The sequence below is a fragment of the Podarcis muralis genome, chromosome 15, assembly GCF_964188315.1.
Source record: "Podarcis muralis chromosome 15, rPodMur119.hap1.1, whole genome shotgun sequence".
Taxonomy (NCBI): Eukaryota; Metazoa; Chordata; class Lepidosauria; order Squamata; family Lacertidae; genus Podarcis; species Podarcis muralis.
Window position 1 is genome coordinate 38,376,594 of NC_135669.1, and position 27,411 is coordinate 38,404,004.

A 27,411-nucleotide genomic window follows, 5' to 3' on the forward strand; every position below is an offset into this window, starting at 1 on the left:
AGAAGCATTCATAGGCATGTGTTTATGCATTTTAAAAAGATGTGCTGGAAAGGGTTCGTGGTGAATAACAAACTTTTACATCATTATTATATACCTGGAGCAGTTTCAGAAATATTTTGAATGTATTTTTGTACTTTTGTTTCATCCGCACAAGTTCCCATGTAGCCTTTTCAAGGTTGATGATGATAAATACGATAATTTAAGCAAACAAATATTTGTTTACTGTATTTAATAAGATTCATACAATGCTTGACTGCAAAAAAACCCTAAAAACATTTTGCAAAAAGATAAAACAAGGAAATCAAGAAAAAATTACAGCCACACTTCAAAACATAAAAAGTTCAATTGCTAAAACAAATGAAACTTCAACCTTCTAAGCCAGGACCACTGGTCCTCTTAGCTAGGGATGATGGGAATTGTAGTTCAAAAACATCTGGAGGGCGGGAGTTTGCCTATGCCTGTTCTAAGCATCCGGGTAAACTTGTGTAAACAAGAAAGTTTTTAGCAGGTGCCAGAAAGAGTCCTGTGACGATGCCTCCTTGATCTCAACAGGCAGGCAAATTTAAATTTGTCTTAAATTAAAAACACCAACCTGTTACAGTACTTTTATTTAGAGTCTCTCTTTTCTGTAATAACATGGCTTAAAAGGAAGGCCACGTTTTATACAAGCATGTTAATTTCCTTCTGCAGGAACCCTATAAGAACGTCCCACCTTGGAGGCTGATGGATCTGTATGGATTCCTGAGAGCCCTTTGTGAAGTGGAGGCTGGTTTATTTCGGGGAACTGCCCTACCAATCCCAGTCTGCCCTCAGCCAGCCCCCAACTCGCCTGCCCCCTTACTAATCATCAGGCCAGGGGTTGAGACTGGCTGTCATCTTCCTCCTCTGCAGTCTCAGTGTCTCCCTTGTATAACTCAACAGGGAGGAGGATGGAGACAAAAATAGAACTGGTCCCCTCTCCCTGTCCAATGGGCACCAACCAGTGCAGTGCACTGCCTTGGATCATTTTTGCTTTGTTCAGCTGGTGTTCCTGTTGATGCTTAGATTGCTCTGAAGGGTAGAGAAGATAGCCCAGGTGATGCGATTGATAGAACCAAAGTACCCTCTCCTGCTGTGCAAAGCTTGACTTGCACCTTGGGTTTTCGGCTCCCATAAGTCCCTATTGAGTGTGGCCAGTGTTCAGGAATGATGGGACTTTTGCTTATTTATGTGGCAAAATTTATATACCCATTGACTGTAAGTCAAAATTCTAAGCCATTTATTAAAAAAAAGTCAATAAAAGACTAAAGTTGAAAATGTGTGTATGCAATCGTAAATATAAGTAAAATCAAGAGTTAAGCTAAAAACAGATTAAAGCACATTTCAGCTTTTACATGTCTGTATAGGTTGTCCTGAACAAAAATGGTTTTTTATCAGGTGCCGGAAGGAGTACAGCAAAGGCACTACCTGATGTCAATAGGCAAGGAGTTTCAAAGTGTAGGTGCTGCCACACTAAACTGTTACAAGTGCCTCATAATATTAGTTCTGAGCTCGTAAGAAATCAGTTCAACAGCTCAACTTGAAGCACACCAGCAGCAGATTCTAGACAGCTGCTGTTACCCCCATTAAGTCCACATATGGTTTTCTGAATGCCAGTGGAATCTGTTATCCGTAGAAGCCTATCCCATAATAAATTTGTTAAGTCTTTAAGGTGCTTCCACTGCTGGAGGCAGCATGCTTCTGAATGCCAGTTTGCTGGAAACCACAGAAAGGACGGATCCTGTTGTGCTCAGGTCCTGCTTGTGGGCTTCCCATAGGCATTTGGTTGGCCACTGTGAGAACAGGATGCTGAACTAGGTGGACCACTGGCCTGATCCAGCAGTGCCAGGATAGCTCTGGTTGCCTACCAAAGGCTTTTATTGCAAGCTTTTCCAATGAGCTCTCTTTATTCTTCTCCTCCTAGGGCAGAATGCCACCAGCGGGGCGTATCCCCCTCTAAGGCACATGGACTGGGTTCAAATTTGGTGACGGAAGTCCGGGTCTACAACTGGTTTGCGAACCGGAGGAAAGAGGAGGCTTTTCGTCAGAAGCTGGCTATGGATGCTTACAGCACGGGCCAACCTCACAGCATGAACCTTTTGCTCTCCCACAATTCCCCCCATCATGCGCAACCCAGCTCTTCCCCACCAAGCAAAATGTCAGGTAAGGAAATGCGGGGAGAGAGAATTATGAGAATTACGTGTTTCCCCAGCAAACACTGTTAAAAGCACTTGCGGTGTTTGCTGTTTATAGTACATTTCAGAGTAAATGACGACTTAACAAAGTGACATAAACCAAAAGTAGTTCATTGCCTGCAAGAAGCTTACAATCAAAAACAGACAACGGGGAACTCAGTAACAGACTGCTTGTTATACCAGCATTTACGAAATCTCGTAAATGCTGGTCTTGAGTTGCTAGGAATTGCAGGTGAGCAGAGTGCTATTGCATTTGGGTTTTGTTTGCTGTTTGCTGGCCACTGTGAGAACACAGTGCTGGACAGATCTATGGCATGTCCACATTTGGAAGACTCTGCGCAGTTTGGAAAAGGTTCAGAAAGGGGCAACCAAGATGAGGAACCCCTATGGGGAGAAAGGTTGCAGCATTTGGGCTTTTTTAGTTTAGAGAAGAGGCGAGTTCGAGGCAGTGTGACAGAGGTGTATAAAATTTTTCATGGTATGAGAAAAGTGAATATAGAGAGAAGCTTTTCTTCTCTCAAAACACTAGAACTTTGCGCTATCCAATGAAGTTAAATGCTGGACAGACAAAAGAAATACTTATTCACACCGTGCATAGTTAAAACTCTGGGATTTGCTCCAAAGAGATGTAGTGATAGTCACCAATTTGGATGGCTTTAAAACAGGATAGGGATGCAGATGGCACTGTGGGTTAAACCACAGAGCCTAGAGCTTGCCGATCAGAAGGTTGGTGGTTTGAATTGAAATAAAAAACCAAGGTCATATATACATACAGGCAAACATGTACATAAATGTATGGGCCACATGTCTGAGGCAGCACAGGAGGGCAGTCCTGGAGCCATTTTGGCTCCCAAACTGACCAAATGTTTTCTCTGCAAGGTCAAAGGAAAATGGAAAAGCCTCCCCATTGTCTTTTCATTCACAAAAGGGTATATCTGTGTATGAATAGGGTGAGCCTGTGACCTGGCTCAGGAACTAAGTATTTGTCACTACAAAATACTGGCCAGGCTCCCCAGGGTATCCAATCAAGTAAGCATTAACAGGTAACCTGCCAGACAGGACAGGAGATAAACAACGACAGGAGATAAACAATGCACTCAGATTTCTATGATGTAGGTATGATGTGTCTGGGGGTGGTCTTGAGCTACACCCCTTCTGTGATGTATGTATGATGTTTCTGGGGGTGGTTTTGGACTCCAGGGCGGGCAATTTAAAATGTCTATATAAGGCCGGGCACACGTGGGTTCTGGGTCCTGCTCCTTTCCTGCGTGTGAGGGGAGCACCCTGTTGCAACAGTTCAATAAAGATCAGGCTTACGAGCTGCTTTGCTTCTCAATATTCTCTGGTTGACCTCTGTTCTTTTCTCCGACCAATGGAGAACCTACAAAGGACTCTATAAGGGCTCTTGTGTCCCCCATAAGGGAATAAGGGCAGATTTTCGTTTATTACAGAATCCCCACGACGGGGTGAGCTCCCGTTGCTCGGTCCCTGCTCCTGCCAACCTAGCAGTTCGAAAGCACGTCAAAGTGCAAGTAGATAAATAGGTACCGCTCCAGCGGGAAGGTAAACAGTGCGCTGCTCTGATTTGCCAGAAGCAGCTTAGTCATGCTGGCCACATGACCCGGAAGCTGTACGCCGGCTCCCTCGGCCAATAAAGCGAGATGAGCGCCGCAACCCCAGAGTCGGCCCCGACTGGACCTAATGGTCAGGGGTCCCTCTAACTTTAAAACAGGATTAGACAAAATGACGGAGGATTAGGCTGCCACCAATGGCTGCTAGCCACAGGGGCTATACTCTGCCTCCACTGTCAAGAGGCAGTGTCCCTCGGAACAACAGGTTTTTTAAACCTTCCTGATGCCATCATGGGCACAAATCCTCATGGATGCACAGTAAAAAAGGGGACACCCAGAGGGGAACTTTCACTGCCTGTCTCATGCTCTCTCCCATCTGTGTTTATGGCAAGCCTTTGGTCATTTTATAACTTGTGGGGTGGACCAGAGGGTTGTCACAAAAGCAAAGCAGGATAATGGGGGAGGACGAGAGATGGGGAAGCAGGCACATTTAAATCAGGAGAGTTTGGAAAGGGACAAGGCTGGAAGAGAGTGGCGCTTAATTGGGGGAGGGGGGAGGCTATCTCAAGTGACTGAGTGGTGCAGAGCAAGGAGCATTGTTGGCCAGAACAATCCCCATTGTTCTTGTACCTGTAATCTACACACCAAAGTCAGCGAGCTCAAGAGGCAAACAACAGAAATCAGCTTTCTGACAAGCGTTAGGGTTGTGTTGGGGTCAGTGTGGGGTCACTAGCTCTTTTCTTTTGGGTCTCTGCTGCTGGTTCCTTAAACAATGCAGCATCCTCAATCTCTATCACTCTCTCTCTCTCCACCCGCCCCCCCCCCTTTCTAAAGGAATGGGTGGAGGGAGACAACTAATGTAATCCCACCCAGTTGCAGCATGGAAGGCTGCAGAACTTCTATCCAGCATTGCTGGTTACAAACAGGGAACTGATAAATGGGTCCTTCTGAGTCATCTTTTATGATGGAAGCACTCAAAATCTTGCATCACACTTAGGAACAGCCACTGTGCTAGAGTTTCTGTTTTCTGGTTGGGATTGAATCACATGCCAGCAAATTCAGGTTATACGATTAAAGCTGATTTGGTACTCTTGCGCAGCACAGCTACTTGCCCCCTCCCTCCCCAAAAAGGATTTTATGTGGTAAGGAAAGTTATGGGATCATCCACTTGGAAAGTGTGGGATGATGACTGCTTTGTGCAGTGTTGTCTGACCCCTCCACCCACCAGCCAGAATGAGTTCTCACTAAATAATTAAATAATGTTTTTGTTTAAGAAGGCTTTTCCTGATGGTTGACCCGGTCATTTAAAAGATATCAATTATAGATCTGCACAAATATTCTTCTTTGGTTTTTAGAATTTGTCAGAACGATGCTATTGTTGTGAGAATGTTACATTTTGGGGTCTGGGTCGGATTTCATCTTACACAGTGCTTTGATGGCTTTATGCTATAAAGCAATCTTTGAATAAATGTCGGTTGCACGATCCACATAATGCATTCAAAGCACATAAAACCATAAAAAGGAAGCCTGGGACCTGTCATTTGCTAAGGGTGCTGGGAGTTTTAACTCCGGGAGGCTACAGTTCCCAGGATCCTTTGGGGGAAGTCATGTGCTTTAAATGAATGTGACTGTCTTCCGATGTCCTCACAGTGCAAACGAATCATCAGAATAAACACTCAATAAACAGGGTGTCTGGGAGCAACCTGAATTCAGTATAACACTGGCGGTTCCACAACCCTGGTGCCACCAGTGTAGAAGCTCGCCTCCATGCTGCCACACGCTGGTAATAATCAGGCTGTGGCAAAGCTATATAGATCCCATTAACTGATTGCAGCTTGTTCTAGAGGGGAATCACAAAACCACTCCTTGCCGCCAAGATTGAAAGGGGACGGGTCCTGAACCTTAGAATTACAGAGCTTGAAGTCGTCTAGTCCAACCCAATTGGAAGCTTACAATTATGATTATTGTTGTTATTAATTACCCACCTCTGAGCTGATAGGCAGAAAGGTGGGTTGGAAAATACAAATACAGTGGTATCTTGGTTCTCAAACTTAATCCGTTCTGGAAGTCCGTTCCAAAACCAAAGCGTTCCAAAACCAAGGTGTGCTTTCCAATAGAAAGTAATGCAAAATCGATTAATCCGTTCCAGACTTTTAAAAACAACCCTTAAAACAGCAATTTAACATGAATTTTACTATCTAATGAGACCATTGATCCATAAAATGAAAGCAATAAACAATGTACTGCAGTCACACAATCAATCAACCAGTAGCTGAACCGGGTTCCACACAGTCACAAAAACAAAACAAAACAAAAAAGCCACAAAAACGCAAAATAAATAGCAAAAACAGACAGACCTCAGCATAACGCTCAAAACGGAAGCGTAACTCTCAAAACGGAGCACGTTCGGCTTCCAAAAAATGTTTGCAAACCGGAACACTTATTTCCAGGTTTGCAGTGTTTGGGTTCCAAGTTGTTTGAGTACCAAGGCGTTTGAGAACCAAGGTACCACTGCATAACAAAAATACAAATAATCATGGGAACTGTAGTTGAAGGGTGCTGGGAGCAGTAGCTCTTTGAGGGGTAAACTATGGTTCACAGGGATGTTTGTTTTAAATATGGTTTAGACGTATGGTGTGTATGTAGCCGTGTTCCTTCCTTGTAGCAAATGCAACAAGCCAAATCTGGATGTGCTTTGAAGCAGCTGCCTAAAGCGGCTCCACTGTCTTCCCCACTGACCACGATGTGACCCTAGTGGTGGAATGTCCCACACAATACCCGTGTGACAGAGAGAGGAGCTTGCTCTCTTCTGTCAGGGCCTGATTGCTTACAAGATGCACTACCAGCACACTGTCAGCAAAATCAGCTGTTTTCAGTGTTTTCCCTGCTTGCCTTTACAATAATACGCCAGCATGGAGTCGGGAGGGGGGGGTTACCCTGGCTTTGTTTCCAGCCCCCCCCCCCAGCCCCACACAACTCCTCCCGGTTATGCATGCTTAATTGACAATTAAAGTTGGGGCTTTGAACCGTTGTGGATGCCTTTGATGTGTCCTCCGCATCCCTCCAGCATCTGTTGAGTTAGCCGATGACTCTCTTTTGTTTTTCCTCTTATTACGGGGCCACTGAGATGGTTCAGCCAGTGTCCAGTTTATTCCGAGAGGATGGAGAGGCTCTTAAATGTGGTCCTTTTAACCCATCCTCCCGATATCCCTTCCTTTAAACAATAAAATAAATAGCATTGTACTGTGGATCAGCAAGGTTTGCCATTACAGGCCTCGTTTGCCTCAGACTTCAGTCTGAAAGAAGAGGGCTCTGCCAACCAAATTGAAATTAAACACTCTGAGAGACATGGAATAGTCACCATGCTGATTGCTGCCTTATACTGAGTCAAACCAATGGTCCATCTGGCTCAGTATTGTCTATACTGACTGGCAGTAGCTCTCCAGGATTTCAGACAAAGGTGTCTCCCAGCCCTATCTGGAGGGGCCAGTAATTGAACCTTCTGCATGCAAAGCAGGTGCGCTGCTGCTTAGCTACGGTGCATTCCAGGAACATTGGAAGCTGCAATATACTTCACAGGTCCATTTAGTTCAGTATTGTCTGCACTGACTGGCAGCAGCTCTCCAGGTCTTTCCCCTCACCTGTTACCTGTTCTTTTTAATCTGGGCATGCCTGGGACCTTCTGCATGCAAAACAGGAGCTCTACCACTAAGCGGCAACCCTTCTCTCTCCTCCCTTTCCTGGAAATATCTACTTAGTTAAAACTTGTACCCCTCCTTTCCACAAGTTTGTAATGGGTTCCAGGAACTGTAGCTCTGTGGAAGGTAAACTACAGTACCCAGGAATCTTTGGATGAAGTCTTGTACTTTAAATGTATGGTGTGTGAATAAACATCTGAAATATCTGAAAGACCATCTCCTTTACAGACCCTTCTTGGGTGTTAAAACTGGCACAGGGGAGGTCCTCTTGAACTTAGAATCCTAGAATCATAGAGTTGGAATAGACCACAAGGGCCATCGAGTCCAACCCCCTGCCAAGCAGGAAACACCATCAGAGCACTCCTGACATATGGTTGTCAAGCCTCTGCTTAAAGACCTCCAAAGAAGGAGACTCCACCACACTCCTTGGCAGCAAATTCCACTGTCGAACAGCTCTTACTGTCAGGAAGTTCTTCCTAATGTTTAGGTGGAATCTTCTTTCTTGTAGTTTGGATCCATTGCTCCGTGTCCGCTTCTCTGGAGCAGCAGAAAACAACCTTTCTCCTTCCTCTATATGACAATGCTGTTCTTGAGAGTTTGCAAGTTTGCACAGAGAGAGCATCATGATAAGGTGCTCTGTGGCAGCCCCTGAGCTCTGAAATTCTCTCCCGACGGAGATGTCCCTGGCTCCTTCATTGCACAGCTTTCGTCATCTGCTGAAGATGCGTCTTTTTGCTCTGGCCTTGGACACCTGGTAAAGTAAAGGTAAAGGGACCCCTGACCATTAGGTCCAGTCGTGGCTGACTCTGGGGTTGCGGCGCTCATCTGGCTTTATTGGCTGAGGGAGCCGGTGTACAGCTTCCGGGTCATGTGGCCAGCATGACTAAGCCGCTTTGGCGAACCAGAACAGCACACAGAATCGCCGTTTACCTTCCCGCCAGAGTGGTATCTATTTATCTACTTGCACTTTGATGTGCTTTCAAACTGCTAGCTTGGCAGGAGTTACTTGCACTTTGACGTGCTTTCAAACTGCTAGGTTGGCAGGAGCAGGGACCGAGCAATGGGCGCTCACCCTGTCGCGGGGATTTGAACCGCCAACCTTCTGATCGGCAAGTCCTAGGCTCTGTGGTTTAACCCACAGCGCCACCCGCGTCCCGGACACCTGGTAGATATAGATTAACCCATATATTTGGGGCCCATCCTATTCTTATGATTGTAAATTGTTTCAAAATAATTTTCATCCTGTGTTTTTATATTGTTGTATCCCACCCTGGGAGCTTATGGTGAAGGGTGAGTAAGAAATCCAATATATAATAATAATGAAGAGGGAGAAACCTTTATCCATTCCTGCTACCTCTCTTCAATGGGCCAGATATTGAACCAGGGGCTTTCTGCATGTGGGCATGTGCTCTCTTGCCGAGCTGTGACCCCCCCTCTCAATAACTGGTGTGTGGTCTGTAGGGCCTGTTCTAATTGATTGATGGAATCTATGATGATGTCTACTGTCTAAGTTGGCTTTGAAAGGAGATTAGACAAATCGAACCGGAGGACAAGTCTATCAATGGCTCCCAATCATCTTGGCTATATGCTTCTCCCAGGTTCAGGCCCAGAAGCAGTATGCCTTTTAGTAGTAGAGCACCTGCTTTGCATGCAGAAGGTCCCAGGTTCAATCCCTGGTATCTCCAGGTAGCCCTAGGATATACGTCCTCTCCGAAATCCTGAAGAGCTGCTGCCTGTCAGTGTAGACAATACTAAACTAGGTGGACCCAATGGTGTGACTTGGTATAAGGCATCTTCCTATGTTCCCATGTCTAGGGGGAAGGGCCATAGCTCAGTGTTAGGGCACCTGCTTTGCATGCAGAAGGTCCTAGGTTCAAAACCCAGCATCTCCACGTGGTTGGTGATGGGAAAGACCCTTTTTTTGCCCTAGCCTCTGCAGAGCTGCTGCCTGTCAGAACAGACAATAGTAAGCTAGGTAGGCAAATAGTCTGACCGGGTATAAGGAATCTTCTTATATACCAGTGGCTGAGAATCACAAATTGGGGAGAGCGTTCTTGCTGTTATGTCTTGCTTGTGGGCTTCCTTAAGACATCTGGATGGTCTGTGTGTGACAGAGGGTGGTGGGCTAGATAGACTCTTGGTCCAATCTAGCAGGGCTCTTCTGTGTTTAGAATGTATCCCATAATCTTTTGCCACACACTGGAGATCCTTCCACAGCTGATGTGCAAAGGATCCCTTCCGGAGACTGAAAGAAAAAGAGCTGAAACCTACGGCCGCAAAGCTCTTCGTTGGAGGTTTAATATCCCCGCTTTAATTTACTCACCTGCACAATGCAAGGGGCAGGGGAGAGATGGAATTTGCAACTCCCCACAGGCCGGCTGTTGTTTTTTTTTGCTGACCCCACTGATGACTCTCCATGCTGGGATTTGAACTGTCCTTGCACTGTTTCTGTAGGGTTGTCTGGAGCACTAAATTCCTTAACTGCTTAATAGCATGCCTCAAATCGTCTGCAACCCTCTTCTGTCCCAAGCCACTCTAGCCAGTACTAAATAATGTGCAACAGTTGTATGCAATTAAGCTTTGAATTCTGAAGGGATGAGGAGAGAGGTATAGCATAATTTATACATTTTGTGTGTATGTGTGTAACTTTCTTTAAACCTTCTTAAGAGGATGGCAAAAGGGGAGAGTTTTTAGTACTGGCTAGAGTGGCTTGGGACAGAAGAGGGTTGCAGACGATTTGAGACAACCCTACAGAAACAGTGCAAGGACAGTTCAAATCCCATCTGATGACAATTTTCATTGTGTCTGCTTGCACAACAACCCTGTGATCTATAACTCCCTATAACTCTATAGAGAGTTCACTATAACTCCTATTTTACAGATGAGGGACTGAGGATCCAGACATAGGTTGCTTCCAGACCACTTGCTTACTGAGCGCTCATCCTGATTTGTTTGCACAAGGTTTGTGGGGAGGTTAGACAACATTGGCTGTTTATTAAGCATTCGTTCTGATTTGTGTGCAGGAAGGTTAAACAGCGTCACATGAAGCAATTGTTATTCCATAGTTTTCCAGGGCATCTTCTCATCACTTTCCTTATCGCAAAAAGTCCCCTTTGTCTTTGTCTTTTTTCTTTCTTTTTGGAAGCAGGCTTGTTGCTCAAGAGCTCCAAATGAACTTTCATTACACAATCCTGAATTTGCCAGGATGAGGTTAAATCCCACCTGAAAACAGTGACAGTCTGCCCCATAGATACTTCCCTAGTGCAGGTTCAGCCCAATATACTTTGCTGCCTGAAGTGTTATCCTCCTTTCATGTGCATTTCCCTATAACTTTCTGTATTGCAATCATCATCATCATCATCATCATCATCATCATCATCTTTTCAGCAAGTGGATTTGTCGCTCAGGAGCTCCACTTCAACTTTAATTCTGCAACCTGAATTTCCCAGTAGGCAGTTAAAATTTACCCGAAAATAGTGACAGTCTGGGAAGTGCCCTCTATAAAATCAGACATTTGAGGGTAGGAAAGTAACAGGTAAATGTACTAAAGAGGGTGGGATAAATGACTGCATAACCACCCTGCAAGCAAATAAGGACAAATGCTCATTTTTGTATAATCTTCCTGCAAACAAATCTGAACAAATGGTCAATGAAGACTGGGCATTATTTAACCTCTGCATAAGCCTTGTGCAAGCAAATGAAGATGAAATGCTCAAATAAACAGTTCATCTGGAGAATCCCAAGATGGTACTTGGGACTTAATTTGGGCCAGGATTGAGCCTGGGCATCTGCTTTCAAATAGCTAGACTTGACCCTGAAATGTGTGAATTAAAGAAATTAATTAATTACATTTCCCGTGAGTGGATTTCACTCACTGTGGAGTAGCTAAAGAGAGTTCAGCCACACCAGAGATGAACTGTGGTGTTTTGGAATGGATGTGGCATCCATTCTGACATCTCTCTTTCTAGTATAAATCAACTCATCAAAAGTCAACCAAATCAGAGATATTAGCACAACATACCAACTTACTCTTCACGTAAAGGAGACAAGTGCTTTCTTCTTTAATTATACCTGTTTCTACGTGCCTTAAGATTTTCAGTCCTTTGGAATAAAGTTGTAGGGGTTAGTTCTCTGGGGGAAGGGGAGCACTTAAAAAGGTTCTCAGTGATTTATTCCCCATTCTACTGCTAGGAGGAGCAACAGAATGCTGGATTTGAATGCCAAAGGGGGACAGCCCATCCAAGCCCCATATTTTACGCTTTCTTGCTCATTATTGTGTTGTATCAGCTCAACACGTTGTTTAGGAACCTTTTCTGGTTTTATTGGGGATAATTAGAGTTTTATGGCACCAGCCAAATAGGCAAAAGAGGACAGTCACAATAAACTGGTTTATAATGGACATAAATGATTCGCACTACAACCGCAGGAGAGTAACGCTTTCAAGCAGCTTTTGAGTGGCAGTCTCTTGTAGTTTTTGCTGGCTCTCTCAATAGGATCCGTGGGCTCCTGTAGACGAAATGGTACAAAGGGAGAAATGTTTGGTTGATCGGCCTGTTGGTGGTGGGGTGGAAAAAGCTCCCGCCGCGAGTCAGAAGAGTTGGGGGTTATCCACACTTCCTCTATCCCTGCTTCTTCCCCAGGGAGAAACCATTCCTTAGTGCTCAGTCAGAGGCAAAAGGCACTCCGGTTTTCAGTGGATTACTGTTTTTTCTGATTTAGAACCACTTGTGTGTTGTTGTTTTTTATAAGATATTTATTAGCGTTTTACAAAAAACATAGGTTTACAGAATAAAAAGAATTAAAACAGAAATTAACATACTAAAAAGAAAACATAAAAGAGGGGGGAAAAGAAAAAAAGAAAAAATACCAAATTCAAAAAACAAACAGCTAAGAATTTTTTTAAAAAAAATATCCATTTTTCAATATCTTTAAGTTCATTTGCTTGTTTCCTTGACCTCCTCGCACCTCCCCTTTTTGTATTCCCATTTACATAATCAATTCAGCAAATCCTTGCCCTCTTTCATTTATCTTAACTCTATATCTTAACCTATTATAACTATGCATTTTCATCCATTATCAATCCATATTTGCATATTCTTATTAACCTTGTTACCAATACCACTTATTTTCAATCCAACATCATTTTAACATTCATTAATGTTACAGTATTTCTGCAAGTAGTCTTTAAATTTCTTCCAATCTTCTTCCACCAACTCTTCTCCCTGGTCTCGGATTCTGCCAGTCATTTCTGCCAATTCCATATAGTCCATCACCTTCATCTGCCACTCTTCCAGGGTGGGTAAATCTTGTGTCTTCCAATACTTTGCAATAAGTATTCTTGCTGCTGTTGTTGCATACATAAAGAAAGTTCTATCCTTCTTTGGCAAGTGATTTAGAACCACTTGGACCCATGCCTTCAGAATTGTAGAAAAAGCCCTGAGTGACTTGGAGACTTTGTGGATTATGGCGTAGGTTTCCTTCCTCTGCTATGTGTGGCTTATGAACTAAAAAGTCACAGCCACCCCATACATTTAAATCCCTGTTGCACCACTTCAACTGCCATGGTTCCCCGCCTAAAGAATAATGGGGACTGTAGTTTGTTAAAGATGCTGGGAATTCTAGCTCTGTGAGGCGTCCCCTAAAAAACAACAACACCAGCATCCTTAACAAACGACAGCCCCCAGGATTCTTTAGGGGAAGCCATGGAAGTTCAAAGCTTGGTATCATAGTGTTTTCAATGCATGGTGTGAATATAACCGAAATAAAACATCCAGTTTTAGGAGGGGAAAGTATTAAAAATAAAACTGCTGGTAATGACATGCTTTTATATTATAAATACAGTGGTACCTCAGGTTAAGTACTTAATTCGTTCCGGAGGTCCATTCTTAACCTGAAACTGTTCTTAACCTGAAGCACCACTTTAGCTAATGGGGCCTCCCGCTCCCGCCGCGCCGCCGGAGCACGATTTCTGTTCTCATCCTGAAGCAAAGTTCTTAACCCGAGGTACTATTTCTGGGTTAGCGGCGTCTGTAACCTGAAGCGTATGTAACCTAAAGCCTATGTAACCCAAGGTACCACTGTATATGGCATGTCCTGTATATGGCATACAGTGGTACCTCTGGTTGCGAATGGGATCTGTTCTGGAGCTACGGTCACATCCCAAGGAATTCACAACTGGAGGTGGCGCTTCTGCGCATGCACGTGGCGCGTAGAGCGCTTCTGCACTTGCGCACGAGGCGAAACCCAGAAAAATACTTCTGGGTTTGCCACATACGTATCCTGAAGGATACGTAACCGGAGGTGAACACAACTAGAGGTACCACTGTACTTGAATATGGTTAGGAGCAGAGGGACCTGCCTTATACTGTGTCAGACCGTCATCCATCTAGCTCAGTATTGTCTACACTGACTGGCAGCTGTTCTCCCAAGGCCAGGGACATTCCCAGTCTTGCTTGGAGATGCTATTGGGGAGTGAACCTGGGACCTTCTGTATGCAAAGCAGATGCTCTCTACCGCTGAGCTACAGTGGTAATAAATTTATTAAATTGGTATACAGCCCTTCACCCAAAGATCACAGGGCAGTTCACAACAACAACAAAAAATACAAAATGAAAACACACATGATAAAAACAAGAACAAACCCATACCCCCCCCCAAAAAAAACACATTTAAAAGGACATAGAATGAGCCCAAGGCCTGGTTAAAGAGAATGTTTTCGCCTGGCACCTAAAGTTATGTAATAAAAGCGTCAGGCAAGCTGAAAAAGTTGGAAAGGGGCAGAAAAAGGCAATAGGACTTGTGTATGTGGAATACCTCCCATAGGAGGAAAAGACAATGCATCTGAGGCTTTCTTGTTTGTGCATAGGGGAGAATGGTTAAGGTGAGGTTTTATGAAATTATGCATGGCATGGAGAGTGAACCTTTTCTCCCTCTCCCATAATACTAGAATTCAAGGTCATCCAAGTTAAATTCATGGGTAATGCATCCAGAACAGACAAAGGGCCTCTCCAGATAGCTGTTTTATTGTGGGTCTGTTCTGCAGCATGGTGTTGACACAGAAATAGTGCATTAGTGGTTGATTTATTCTGCTTTACTTTATTTTGTGGTGTTTTTCTATGAGCACTGTCTCAAGGGGCTATAGTGGAACAAAAGTGGAACAAAAATAAACCCAGGACATGGTGGTGTAAAAATGGGTTTGGGGTTCCATCAGGAAGTTACGGGATATGAACCACTGAAAATGAAGCCGTGTGACTGCCCCAAAACTTTCGCAGGTACATACAGTGTTGGAAGTGGGGTTGTGTGTGACCGCCCAGATGCTATCATAAGCACAAATCATCATGAGTGTTCAATAAAAAGGACGTCTGGAGGAACCCAAAAGGAAATATCCCCCCCCCCTCCACCTACCCACAATGTGAATTTGAGATGGGATCTGCTTTGGAAAGTTTCACCAAACAAGCCAATGTGGTTAGGAAACCACATATTTTCTGTGCTTGGGCAGGAAAACATGAAGCAGCCAATAAAGGCATTTGATGGGCTCTGCAACCTGGAGTCGGAAACAATAGTTCAGGTCCCATAAACAAGACTTTTATATTCCGTCTGCTCCTCTACTAAAGCCATCTTTATGAAGCAAGGCGCAGTCACGCAGAGGTGGTTTTTCTGTCAGGCTTTGCTGCTGAGAACTAATGGCAGAGGGAGCTCCGGGAAGAATGAAACCTCTCCATGCCACAAGAGCCTCACGCTGTGGCAAGGGAAGAGGGCGAACAATGGGCTGGGCTTTTCAATGCCTGTCTCGCCCAGGTTTTCCATAAACCACAGACAATATCCTTTGCACAATATATTATCCCAAGACATTCAGAAGCCAGGGAATGTTTACCTTCCAGGCGTGCTGCTGAGGATTCTCAATATTTATTCATTTATTCCAAGCCAGGGATATCATGTTGGTTGCTGCCATTTCATTTCCAGGGCTAGTTCAAAGGGCTCACATTAGCATTTAAAGCCCTGAACGACTTGAGCCTCAGATATATTTCAGAATCCACCTCCTTCCCTATAGACTGTCTCAGGTGTTAAGATCATCAGGGGGGGATTCCTCTTGGCAGTCCCTTCACCATCAGATTTTTTTGGGGGGGTGTCTGCCCAGGAGAGGGCATTATTTGTGGCAGCCCCTGAATTGGGGAGAATTCCCTCCCCACAAAGGTGTACCCGGCACCTTCACTGTGTAGTCTTAGTTTGTTGAAGGCGCAACACTTTGACCTGGACATTGACTTCACACACCCATACAGAGAGAAGGCAGGCAAGAGAGATCAGGAGTGGGACTGGGCAATATATTGATTTATCGTCCAAAACCGGTTTGAAGTCCATATTGTGATATCCGTTTCATAATTTTTGACCTGGCAGTATTATCACAAATCATGATGTGTGTGTGTTATGCAAAAATCACAATGGAGGAAAAACCATGAAGCCAGCCAATGTGTCTACATAGCTCCACCCTTATTTCAGACATTGTGATATATCAGTACAGTGGTACCTCTGGTTACGTACTTAATTCGTTCTGGAGGTCCGTTCTTAACCTGAAACTGTTCTTAACCTGAAGCACCACTTTAGCTAATGGGGCCTCCCACTGCTGCTGCACTGCCGTCGTGCGATTTCTGTTCTCATCCTGAAGCAAAGTTCTTAATCCGAGGTATTATTTCTGGGTTAGTGGAGTCTGTGACCTGAAGCGTATGTAACCCGAGGTACCACTGTATATCACAATGTTTGGCTGTGATATATCATAATGTTGAAATCCAGGTGTCGGCCAGCCCTAATTAGGAGCCTTCCTGTTGTCTTCCTTGTAATCTGTAATGACGGTTAATCCATCATTAACTGTTATAATATTGTACTGTTAAATTGTCGCAGCCCACCCTGGTCCCACCTGCTCCCAAACAAGCTTCTGAAGTAGAGATCTTTCCAGTCTGCATCTTTACTGGAATTGTTTTTCAATGACTTAACTGTTTTATCGTTTGTGAGTTTGGGCTCATCCACACAGCCCTGAATGGGAACATTTGTCACTGAGTTTTCTCCAGATTGACATTTGCTCTGATTTAGGTTCTAAAGAGCTGGTTTTCCAGGGGAAAGCAGCAAGTCAAAGGCTTAACCACTTACGTGGTTAGTGGCCTAGAAAGCACAAGACAAGTGGGAAACTGTGGGATATGAACTATTATTAATGATAATAGCAATAGGCAAGTAAGAAACGTTGTTGTTTGTTTCCTTCTTTTGGTATGTTACGCTGCTGTCCCACCAAAGCACCCCCCCCAAACGACTTGCCAACCCATTAAAAACACACATGGCAATAAAATTCAGTCAGTTTTGCCCTACACTGCAACTGCATTTTCATAGAATCCTAGAAATGTGGAGTTGGATGGGACCATGAGGGTCATCTAGTCCAACCCCATATGCCTCCAAGAGCAAGGTTGCTGAACTACATAGGCCTTTGGTCTGACCTAGCAGGGCTCTCCTGATGTTCTTGCCATCTCCGCAGGTAGGGTCATCTTGAAGTATTTCTCTTCCTGAGGTGAAATACAAGACAGCACCATTGCAGAAGCTGGGTGGACTGGGAGTTGAACCTTGCTTCAGTCCTAGCTCCAGGCAATGGAAGAGTGTTCACTGAGAGCCAGTGTGGTGTAGTGGTTAAGAGCGGTAGACTCGTAATCTGGGGAACCAGGTTCGTGTCTCCACTCCTCCACATGCAGCTGCTGGGTGACCTTGGGCCAGTCACACTTCTCTGAAGTCTCTCAGCCCCGCTCACCTCACAGAGTGTTTGTTGTGGGGGAGGAAGGGAAAGGAGAATGTTAGCCGCTTTGAGACTCCTTAAAGGGAGTGAAAGGCGGGATATCAAATCCAAACTCTTCTACTCTTCTTCTTCTTCTCCACTGCTCCTTAGGGGAGCAGGCTAGTTATGATGGTGCAGGGACAGACCACATGGCCTGCACACACTCAGGCCTGTCCTTCAGCAGAAGGGTACAGCCAGGGGGTTGCCAATGCCATCTCCTAGCATCTTCTGCCTGAAGCAGTTCTCCTCACTGCCTAATGATAGGGGAGGACCAGAGAACATGATCAGAAAAAGCATATTTGTACTTGGTTTCTGCAGTGCTTAAAAAGAAATCCATTCTGTCAGAAGACCCTGTATCAGCTGTAACCACCAGTCTGTAACTAGAAAGTTTAGGATTTGGGGGCCCAAAAAGTGTGGGGGGAAGGGTGGGGAAGTGGAAGAGAATCAGCACAAGAATCTTCAGAACTCCAAATATACAGGCACCTTAATATGCTTGGCATTATTTAATTGTATTATGTATTAATGCAATAAAATACATAGAATGTCCCATAAAGCTTTAATTATCTCTTAACGGGATTTTTCACCAACTTTCCTAAGCAGAAACTGATTCTCCTTTTAAAATGGCAAAATCCATGTGGATTGTGGGTGGGGGAGGAGGTAATGAAGGAATCGGTGTTATTTACGTTTCAATTAAGAAAAAAACAAACCCCCGTCCCTCAAACTCAGCTCTCTTTGTTCTAATTATCTTCCCTCCCATTGTTCAAACAATGTTTCAGACTTTCTGATCTGGCCCGAGCCTGGGCACCCTTTGCATGAGGTTAGGAATACAGTCGAAGAATGCGGGTGTACAGCGCTTCAGATTGAGCAATGTTTACCCTGTTCATGTCTGGGGCATCCACTTGCGCTGGCAAAGGTCCATTTGTCAAAAGAGCATTCTTCCATTATCAGGGATGGGGAAAATAGAGGGTGCCAAAGACATCTCGAGAAAAAGGCCTCTCAAACACTTTCCGCATCTGTGGCATGGGGTCTATATGGGTCGCAACATCCACACACCATACATTTAAAGCAGATTCCTTCCGCCGAAGAATTCTGGGAACCGTAGCTTGCCTTGCCTTTCACGGTTCCCAGCACCCTTGGCAAACTACAGTTCCCAGGATTGTTTGTGGGCGGAGAACATGGGCTTTAAATGTATGGTGGGTAGATATATTCTGGGTTGAGGTCAACTCAATGGATTTGCATGGCTTGACTGGGTAAGTGTATATATCCCCTGAGATACATCCACATGGTTTTCTGTGCAAAATTGCATCAGATATCCATCTAATTCAGAATCCTGTTTCCTGCATTGGTCAACTGGCTACTGGGCTTCAGTGGAGTAATCTGTTGGCTCAGGAGTCAACAACCCTCTAGAATGTTGCTGGACCACAACTCGCATCATCTCCAGCCTGCATGGTCCATGGTCTGTGATGATAGGTGGGGTGTTCCAATAACCTCTGGAAGGCACCATGTTGGTTACCCCTGCTTCTCCAGACCTAGACTGCAGGGCAGCGGTGGGGCTGAGTTCGAGTCTCATCTGGAGTGCAAATCTTGGGAAGGGACCTTGGACTGGTCATGTTTCGCATGCTGAAGTTCCCAGGTTGAAGCCCTGGTGGCCTCGCCAGTTGAAAGAATAAGCTGGCAGGTAATGAGAAAGACTTCTATGAGAGCTGCTGCTGCCAGTCAGAGTCAACAGTACTGAGCTAGATGGACAAAGGGCTCTTCCAGACGGAACTTTTATCATGGGATCGGGTGCTGCTTACGCCACAAGCTTTTTGCAGCATGCACACCCACGTTTGTGTTTGCATTTATTCTGTGCTTTTCCCCACTAGAAAAATAGGTGCAGGTACTCACCATGAAGTTGTTACAGTAAGTAATAAAAAAAGGAGAGGTGCCAGTGCTGCATACCCTTGGGTACCCCCTGAAAAAAAGTATTTATTATTTTTATATACCACCTTTTCTTTGAAGGAGTTCAAGGTGGTGTACATGGCTCTCCTCCTCCCATTTCATCCTCACAACAACCCTGTGAGGCAGGTTAGGCTAAGATATGGGCTGCTGGCCTGATCCAGCAGGCTCTTCTTAATTTTTTAATGCTAGGATTTGAACCCAAGACCTTCTGCAGGCAAAGCATGGGTTCTGCCATTGATTCCTCCTTTACCAGGTCCACTGTGGTCACTTTAGCTGCCCAGGTGCTGCCTGGGCTTTATCTTCCTCCAGCGGCTCGCCTTCCAACAATGCTTTTGGTTTGTGGCGCATGACGGTGCATAACAAATTACCTCTTGAGCCCCAGGACTGATAAAAGGGATTTTGTTTCCCAGCTGGCTTCCTCAGTTAATTATTTCTGATCTGCTCTGTGTGCCTTTCAGTGCCGCATCCACTGTATCCCATGGCTGAAGGTTTTGAACATTATATTAAAAAAAAACCCTTAAACACACCTACGGTGAATCATTTCATACCTTCCAACTGCTCCTTGTTTAACAAGACGAGCTGTCTGTTTTTCTCACAGCTGCTGGTGTGTATTGTTGGACACACATCTGGTATATGGGAAGGATGTACAGTGGTACCTCGGAAGTCGAACGGAATCCGTTCCGGAAGTCCGTTTGACTTCCAAAACGTTCGGAAACCAAGGCGTGGCTTCCGATTGGCTGCAGGAAGCTCCTGCAGCCAATCAGAAGCTGTATTGGACATTCAGGCTCCAAAGAACATTCGCAAACTGGAACACTCACTTCCGGGTCTGCGGCATTTGGGAGCCAAAACGTTCAACTCGCAAGGCGTTTGACTTCCAAGATACGACTGTATAGGGAAGGACCACAGCTCAGTGGCAGAGCATCTGCTCGGCATGCAGAAGGTCCCCTGGCATCTCCAGGTAGGGCTGGGAGAGACCCATACCTGAAACCCTGGAGAGCCTCTGCCAGTCAGTGTAGGACCTTACTAGCTTGGATGCAGGACATCTCAATGACTGCCTGATTCCTTATATGCCCAGTCACTTGATTCGGGGGGGGGGGGTGTCTCTGTTGGTAGTCCTCCATGCATTCAGTGTTGTGGGCCCAGGCCTGACTTGAGATGAGACAGGAGCCCTCCTTGCTGAACTTCATGTGAATGACAAAAGGGGTGTACAACAAGTGTACAACCCGCGTGCCTGTGTGATACAGATAGTGGAGCTGTACAATAATTTGCATGTCCTGTTAAAACAGTGTACAGTCTTTGCATGCATGTATACAACAGGTGAGCTGTACAAGTGAAAAAGTGTACACTTTCACACCAGAACGTGTACTTGTGCAGAGACAACCTGTGCCTGCGTCCTGTCAAATACACGTGTGAACAGCTCTTTCGTGGACACAAAACGGCTGAGCTGTGCACTTGTATAGTTATTAACATGTCATGTTCAACATGCACACAGACTCTGTGTACAGAAAATCTCAGCTGTAGAAAGCAACACACCTGCACGCTTTCACCCACACACTTGCACAGCTTGTATCTGTGCCCAGTGTAATCTGTGAACAATCCTAAATACTCTCTGATTCCAGGAGGCATTTTAAGGTAGCATCCAGGTTTCTGTGTGGGTTTTATGGTGATCTTTTAAGTTGCTTTATTCCCTATATGGCTTTTTTTATTAACAAATGTACACCGCTTAGAAAGTGCTAATGGTGAAGCAGCATATAAATGCCTTTAAAACAAATAAATAACATGCCTGAAACTATTTGAATTATCTTCTCCCCAGGAGTCCGCTACAGCCAACCGGGGAGCAATGAAGTCACTTCCTCCTCCGCCATTAGTCACCATGGCAACAGCTCCATGGTGACCACCAGCCAGGCTGCCCTACAGCAAGTGTCTCCAGCCGGTTTGGACCCAGGCCACAGCCACAGCCTGCTCCCACCGGACGGCAAAATGGTGAGCACACCTGCCCTATTGTAGCTCAGGGACTGATAAGATAAGATGGCCTAGCAAGCAAAACAAACAAAACTTTCTCTTTTTCATTATTATTTTTTTGAAAACTCTGGGGGTTTGTGTGTGCATGTGGGTTTTTTTTGCACAAGACCTGTGTTAAAACAATGAGGCATTTGTAGGGACGGGAAGGGGGAAGCCAGAGTACACTGAGGAAAAAGTCATCATGCTGACCTTACCTTTTCCCTGGCAACAGGTAGTGACACAGGCTTTGAAACCCGCCAATAAATGTGACACAGAGCCGTTCTCAGGGTATTGATTGAATGCCTGCTAAATTGGAACGGTGGGGTGGATCATTGTTTGCTCTTCGCTGTTGATGACATTCCATTTGATTAAAACATACACACACACCACCTTCAATCATTCCAGCCCCACTGAAGTCATTTAGCAAACTCCCATGATCCCTTTCTCTTTTAACCCCTATGACTATCTACATTCAGGCCAACAGATGTTAGCAATGTTAGCAAAAGTAATAATGGCCTGGTTCGTATGTAACAGTAAACTATGGTTTATTAAACTATGGCATAGTGTTATGTGTGAACCCAGCTAAGCAGTTTAACTATGGCTTGTTAACTATGGTTAAAGATGGATAACTAAGGTTTGCAGTTGGTTTATTAGCCTTTGTTAACATTAACCATGGCTTAACATTACAAGCAAACCTCCTTCTTAATTATGATTAAGGAACCATCACTGCAAGTGAAGAGCGGTAAAAAAATTCAAGCCACTCTCAAAGCTTGGCTGCTGTTGCTAATGCTTCTAACAAATCTGTGGCATAAAAAACACCCCATGGTTTAAGTAATTGTCTGCCAGATGCTTCAAATCTATGGTTCATTAACTATGGTTATCATTAGGCATGGTTATCATTAGGCATGGTTTAGTGTTACTTGTGAACCAGGCCACTGTTTTTTCCAATAGAGATAGAAAGAATGACAACACTAATAGCAGGGTGAGCTCTCTATCTCAAGCAGACATTATATAAAAAGAGAGCTCAGGGCAGACTTCTTGGCCATTGGCTGATCCCAGCTTTGTCCCTCCTTGACAAATGAAAGGCACCTGTTGGTCTTTCTCCCTCTGCCATGTTTCAGGTGGACTCTGCCTTTTGGGGGAAGGGAGTGTTTGTGTGTGATTGTTTTCAAAAGCAGAGTTTGCATATTGAACCATCCCTTAATGACGTAATTAGAATCTGAAAGTGTTTTCTTAAAAGAAACCCTGCAAAACTAACTTGAGATTGGGGGTATGGGTGATTTCCTAGCGATGTCATGGGCACTGGCCAATCAGTGTGTGTGTACAGGTAGCATTTAAACTGTGCTGTATCATGTTTATATGTTACATAGAAACTCTTAATGCAAGGTACTGGGTCCCCTGATTAGAACTGGGACAGATTTAGGTTGTGATTGCCCTGTGAAACTAGTTAAACACAGCATGTTTTTCAAAATCCCTTGGAGCCTTTAAGAACTACAGTGGTTCCTTGGTTTAAGAACAGTTTAGTTTATGAACAACTTGGATCAAGAACGCTGCAAACCTGGAAGTAGGTGATTTGGTTTGTGAACTTTGCCTTGAAATAACTCACTTCCTGTTGAGTGTGTCCCATTTGTAAATTGAGTCCCCCGCTGCTATGGGAAAGCACACCTTGGTTTAAGAACGCTTTGGTTTAAGAATGGACTTCCGGAATGGATTAAGTTTGTAAACCAAGGTACCACTGTACTTTTTATCTAAGCAGAGGTGGGGAACCTTTTTTAAACCCTCTAGGAGCCAACTGGGCAGACCAAGGGCTAAGGAGGCAGGTCTGAAGAGGTGGGGCTACAAAGGTCCTCTTCTGCTAGATATAAACAGGAGCTGAGCTTTTGTGCAGGTTGGTGGGTGTCTAGATGAAATTTAGTTATAATACTACAGATTTACTTCTTTTCCATTTTGTAGGCTTATAGAATTATTACCACATTGATATTTAAAATGGTTTTATGCTGCCTTTCATTTAGACTTGGGATTTCTGTTTTGATGTATGTTGTGAGTGCTTTGTGGTGCATGATCGTCAAAAAATATTATACATCCTTCAAATAAATAAAATCAAATGAAATCTGTCTCCTAGCCCCATCGGGTAAAAATCAGAATTTGCATTGGAATTTGCCTAGGCATTTTGCCAATGTTTTAATTCCCGACATGTGTTAGTCTGATCTCTGGGTGTGCAGTCAGTCTTTTATGACTCTGCACTCAGGGTCATAACGCTGGAGAGTGCCTCTGCAAGTTTTCTTTGTGACCATGGGGTCGAATTCTTTCCTGGTCAGGTGACTCCCCTCCCCTGTCCTTATTAATTCATATATTTTTCTGTCCCTAATCGCTTTTTCAAGATTTGCTGATGCATTAAATGGTTTGTGTAAATGGGGTGGTTTTTTTGTATCACATGCATGCCTGACTGAGGCGACCTGGACTTGAGGAATTTCTCCTTCCTCAAGGTAAGCATACAAGGAATTGTGTCCTGTGTTGAAGGCAGCCCCCCCCCCCCCTTCTTATAATGTATGATCAGAGAGTGCTGAAAGCCTTAGTAGATATGCCCTCTGTAAACTGCTTTCAATCCATCTGTGTTTCTGGTGGACTGTAAGGTAGAAATAGACAAATCTATAGTGTTTGGTTTCTTTACATCTCCGCAGCAATTTACTATTAAAAAAAAAATCTTCATGAAAATTTTCAGCAATTTAGTGCAATTCCCCCCCCCCCAATAAATACATATTTGTATGCAGTTTTGACTAATATAACCATTTCTGCAAGCCAGTTCTCATAATCTAATGCATTTTTCTATGTTAACTTCACTAACGCACGCATCTTTATGCACACTTTCACCTAAGCATGCATTTTTGGTTGGCTGGAGAGCTGCATCACAAAAATTCAGAGACGTGCCATTTTTGAAGGATACTTGCATTTCAATTTGCGTATTGGTCTGCAAAGTGCAAATACCTTTCTCATTAAAAATGAAAACACAAGCCAGTTTTCTCCCCCATTCCTTCCCTAGGTTGCCTCAGAGGTTTATCAGAAGTTCCTCAAGGAGAAGGGATAACTCCAACCTTATTTGTTATTTATTTAATTATATTGATAACCCATCTTTCCTCCAAGGAGCTCAAGATGGAGTACAAGGTCCTCCCCATTTTTAACCTCACAACAACCCTGCTAGTCGTGTTAGGTTATAATAATAATAATAATAATAATAATAATAATAATAATAATAATTTATTCTTTGTACCCCGCCCATCTGGCTGGGTTTCCCCAGCCACTCTGGGCGGCTTCCAACAAAGACCAAAAATACCCTAAAATGTCACGCATTAAAAACTTCCCTGAACTGCCTTCAGATGTCTTCTGAATGTCAAGTAGTTGTTTATCTCTTTGACATCTGATGGGAGGGCGTTCCACAGGGCGGGTGCCACTACCAAGAAGGCCCTCTGCCTGGTTCCCTGTAGCTTTGCTTCTCGCAATGAGGAAACCGCCAGAAGGCCCTCGGCGCTGGACCTCAGCGTCCGGGCAGAACGATGGGGGTGGAGACGCTCCTTCAGGTAGACTTAATATATACTTAATAACTTCAGGTTGAGAGGCAGTAACTGGGTAATTTATAGTGGCAGCTGCCCAGCATGCTTCTGTGCACCGGAAAAGAGAGCCCTGGGCAGTGGCAGTAGCTGCCCGAGGATGCCCCTCTTATGACACCAGGCTTGAAAGACTGCTCACCTATCACTAGATAGGCCTATCACTTGATCTTCCACTCAGTGTGTGGCCAGAATGGGTGTGTTAAGTGTGTTGGGCGGCATGTCCTCACTGAGGCCGGCTGCCTGGCCAATGACCCCCGTGAGGAGAATGCGAACTTTAGCACAGGCAATGATGCCGTTGCCATGGGGCCAGGCAAATGGACCTTCCTGCCCAAAGTGTAATGGCAGCCATCTTGAAAACAGTTCAAAACATCCACAGTTCAACCTCTGAGCTGTTTTTGCCCTCTCTTAGCCCCTTGTTCCCGAGCCCCCGGTTCCTGGTATTATAACACTTATTTCCCCTCTTTGTTTGGGCAATGCCAGCTTTCAGTACCAGAAGTGTGAGAATATTCTAGAAATTCACCTTGTGGGGTTATTTTCCTTGGCCTAGCTTGACTGATTCATGTCACACTGGGTGGTTTTTATAGTTGCTTTCTCTCCCTTGGCCAGGGATGCATAGTTCTCTTCTGAGACAACCTGGCCTTCCGTCCAGAAAGTCGTTTATTGACTACCGTAGCCAGGCTCACACGGCACTCTACAAATAATGTTGCCCCCCTCCCACGAAATGTGAGGCCAGTTTTTGGAAGGCCAGGTGATGACGCCTGTAGGAATGTTGAAGGACTTTTGAGATATGAATAGCAAAATCATTCAGGGCCAGGGAAGAGCATGTGTGGTGTTGTGGTAAGTGTGTTGGACTTAGGACCTGGGAGCACCGGGTTCAAATCTTCACTTGGCCCATGAAGCTCACTGAGCGACCGTTGGCCAAATGCCGTCTCTTAGCCGGAGAAGGGTTGTGAGCATAAATTGGGGCCGTGGTAAACAGTGTTAAGGCCCTTGGAGAAGAGGGATGTTAAAGTAATAGTAAATATATAAAAATCTCAGGTGCTACTGGGTTTCCCCCAAAGGAAAATCTGAGGCGAATTGGAAGGCCTCTGCTCAAAGTAAGCATCTCTGGGAATTCTGAGGTAAAACAACAAAAGATTTCCAAAAGGACATACAACAGTAGTAAAGACTGCATCACAAACCTCTGTGCACAATCTTACTTATTTGTAACTTTTATATCCTGACTTTCTGCCTGTATGAGAAACACAGTGGAGCCAGAGCTGTTTGGCTGACTGTCCATGCCTCAGTTTTGAATTGCCTCTTCTTCCTTTCTTGGCAGATTACGGCGCCAGGAGGTGGGCTTCCCCCGGTCAGTACTCTCACGAACATCCACAGCTTTCCCCATCATAATCCACAACAGTCCCAGAACCTCATCATGGCGCCGTTATCAGGTGTCATGGCTATCACACAAAGTAAGTGCTTTTCTGCTGGACTGGAAGGCTGTATCTTTCTTTCGTATTTATATGATATGTGTGAAGGGCATTTTACAGGGAGCAGGAGACCAAGTCTCTCCCCTGAGGATCTTACAGCCCAAAGTTCAACAATGGGAGCAGTGGCGTAGCGTGGGTTGTCAGCACCCGGGGCAAGGCAAGTAATTTGCGCCCCCTAACCCGTGGATTTGCGCCCCCTAACCTGTGGATTTGCCCTAACCCCAGATGTTGCGCCCGGTGCGGCCGGCCCCCCCTGCACCCCCCACGCTACGCCACTGAATGGGAGAAGAACCGAGGAAAATGGAAACAGGTGTGAACACGGAAATAACATGTTGTTATTTCCGTTACACATACTTAAGCTTAGGTACAGTTGGATAGGTATAGCCAACATGGTACCCACCAGATGTTGTTGGACTGCAGCTCCCATCTGCCTCAGCCAGCATAGCCAATGGGAATGGATGATGGGAAATGTAGCCCATCATTCGTATGGGAAGCACCACATTAGGTGTCTTCAGCAGAGCACGTGGTGATGAAGGGGTTGGGCCAGAGGCTTCATAGAAAAAGTGGGCTTTGAAGAGGGGAAGGAAGGAAGGCTCTTTTTGGCTAGCTGTGGATTGCATTGAGTGTTAGTCATACACAGAGTAAACCCATTCATGAACATAGCTAACTTAGGTCTACTAATCTCATTGGGTTTACTCTGAGTACACCTTTACCTTTACCTTTTTCACTCTTGAGTAAACTTTAGAGACTTTCATTAAGAATTTCTAGAAATTTTATACAGTGGTACCTCTACTTACGTACCCCTCTTGTTACGTATCCTTCGGGATACACATGCGGCAAACCCAGAAGTACATTTCTGGGTTTCACCGAATGCGCATGCGCAGTAGCACTCTGTTGCGCCATGCGCATGTGCAGAACAGACACCTCCGGTTGCGGAAGCCTCGGGATCCAACCGGAGCTCCAGAACGGATCTTGTCCACAACCGGAGGTACCACTGTACCACCATGTGTGAATCAAGGCAGGAAGGTAATTGATGTATGTTAGGAATAATCTGGGGGACTTTTTCCAGCTCAAGGAAGCATTCCCTTGCAGGAATTGCGTGACA

The 27,411-nt window shown here is 44.8% G+C and overlaps 1 protein-coding gene across 3 annotated transcripts in view; it reads left to right on the forward strand.

The window, feature by feature from the left end:
• The window catches only part of HNF1B (HNF1 homeobox B), a 59,949-nt gene that overhangs the window by 24,861 nt on the left and 7,677 nt on the right, over positions 1 to 27,411 (forward strand). For all 3 annotated transcript variants that reach the window (XM_028707971.2, XM_028707972.2, XM_028707969.2), the window contains exons 4-6: positions 1,943 to 2,181; positions 21,045 to 21,214; positions 26,156 to 26,288. In XM_028707971.2, the coding sequence (XP_028563804.2) occupies positions 1,943 to 2,181; positions 21,045 to 21,214; positions 26,156 to 26,288 (542 nt within the window). The remainder of the gene's footprint in view (positions 1 to 1,942; positions 2,182 to 21,044; positions 21,215 to 26,155; positions 26,289 to 27,411) is intronic.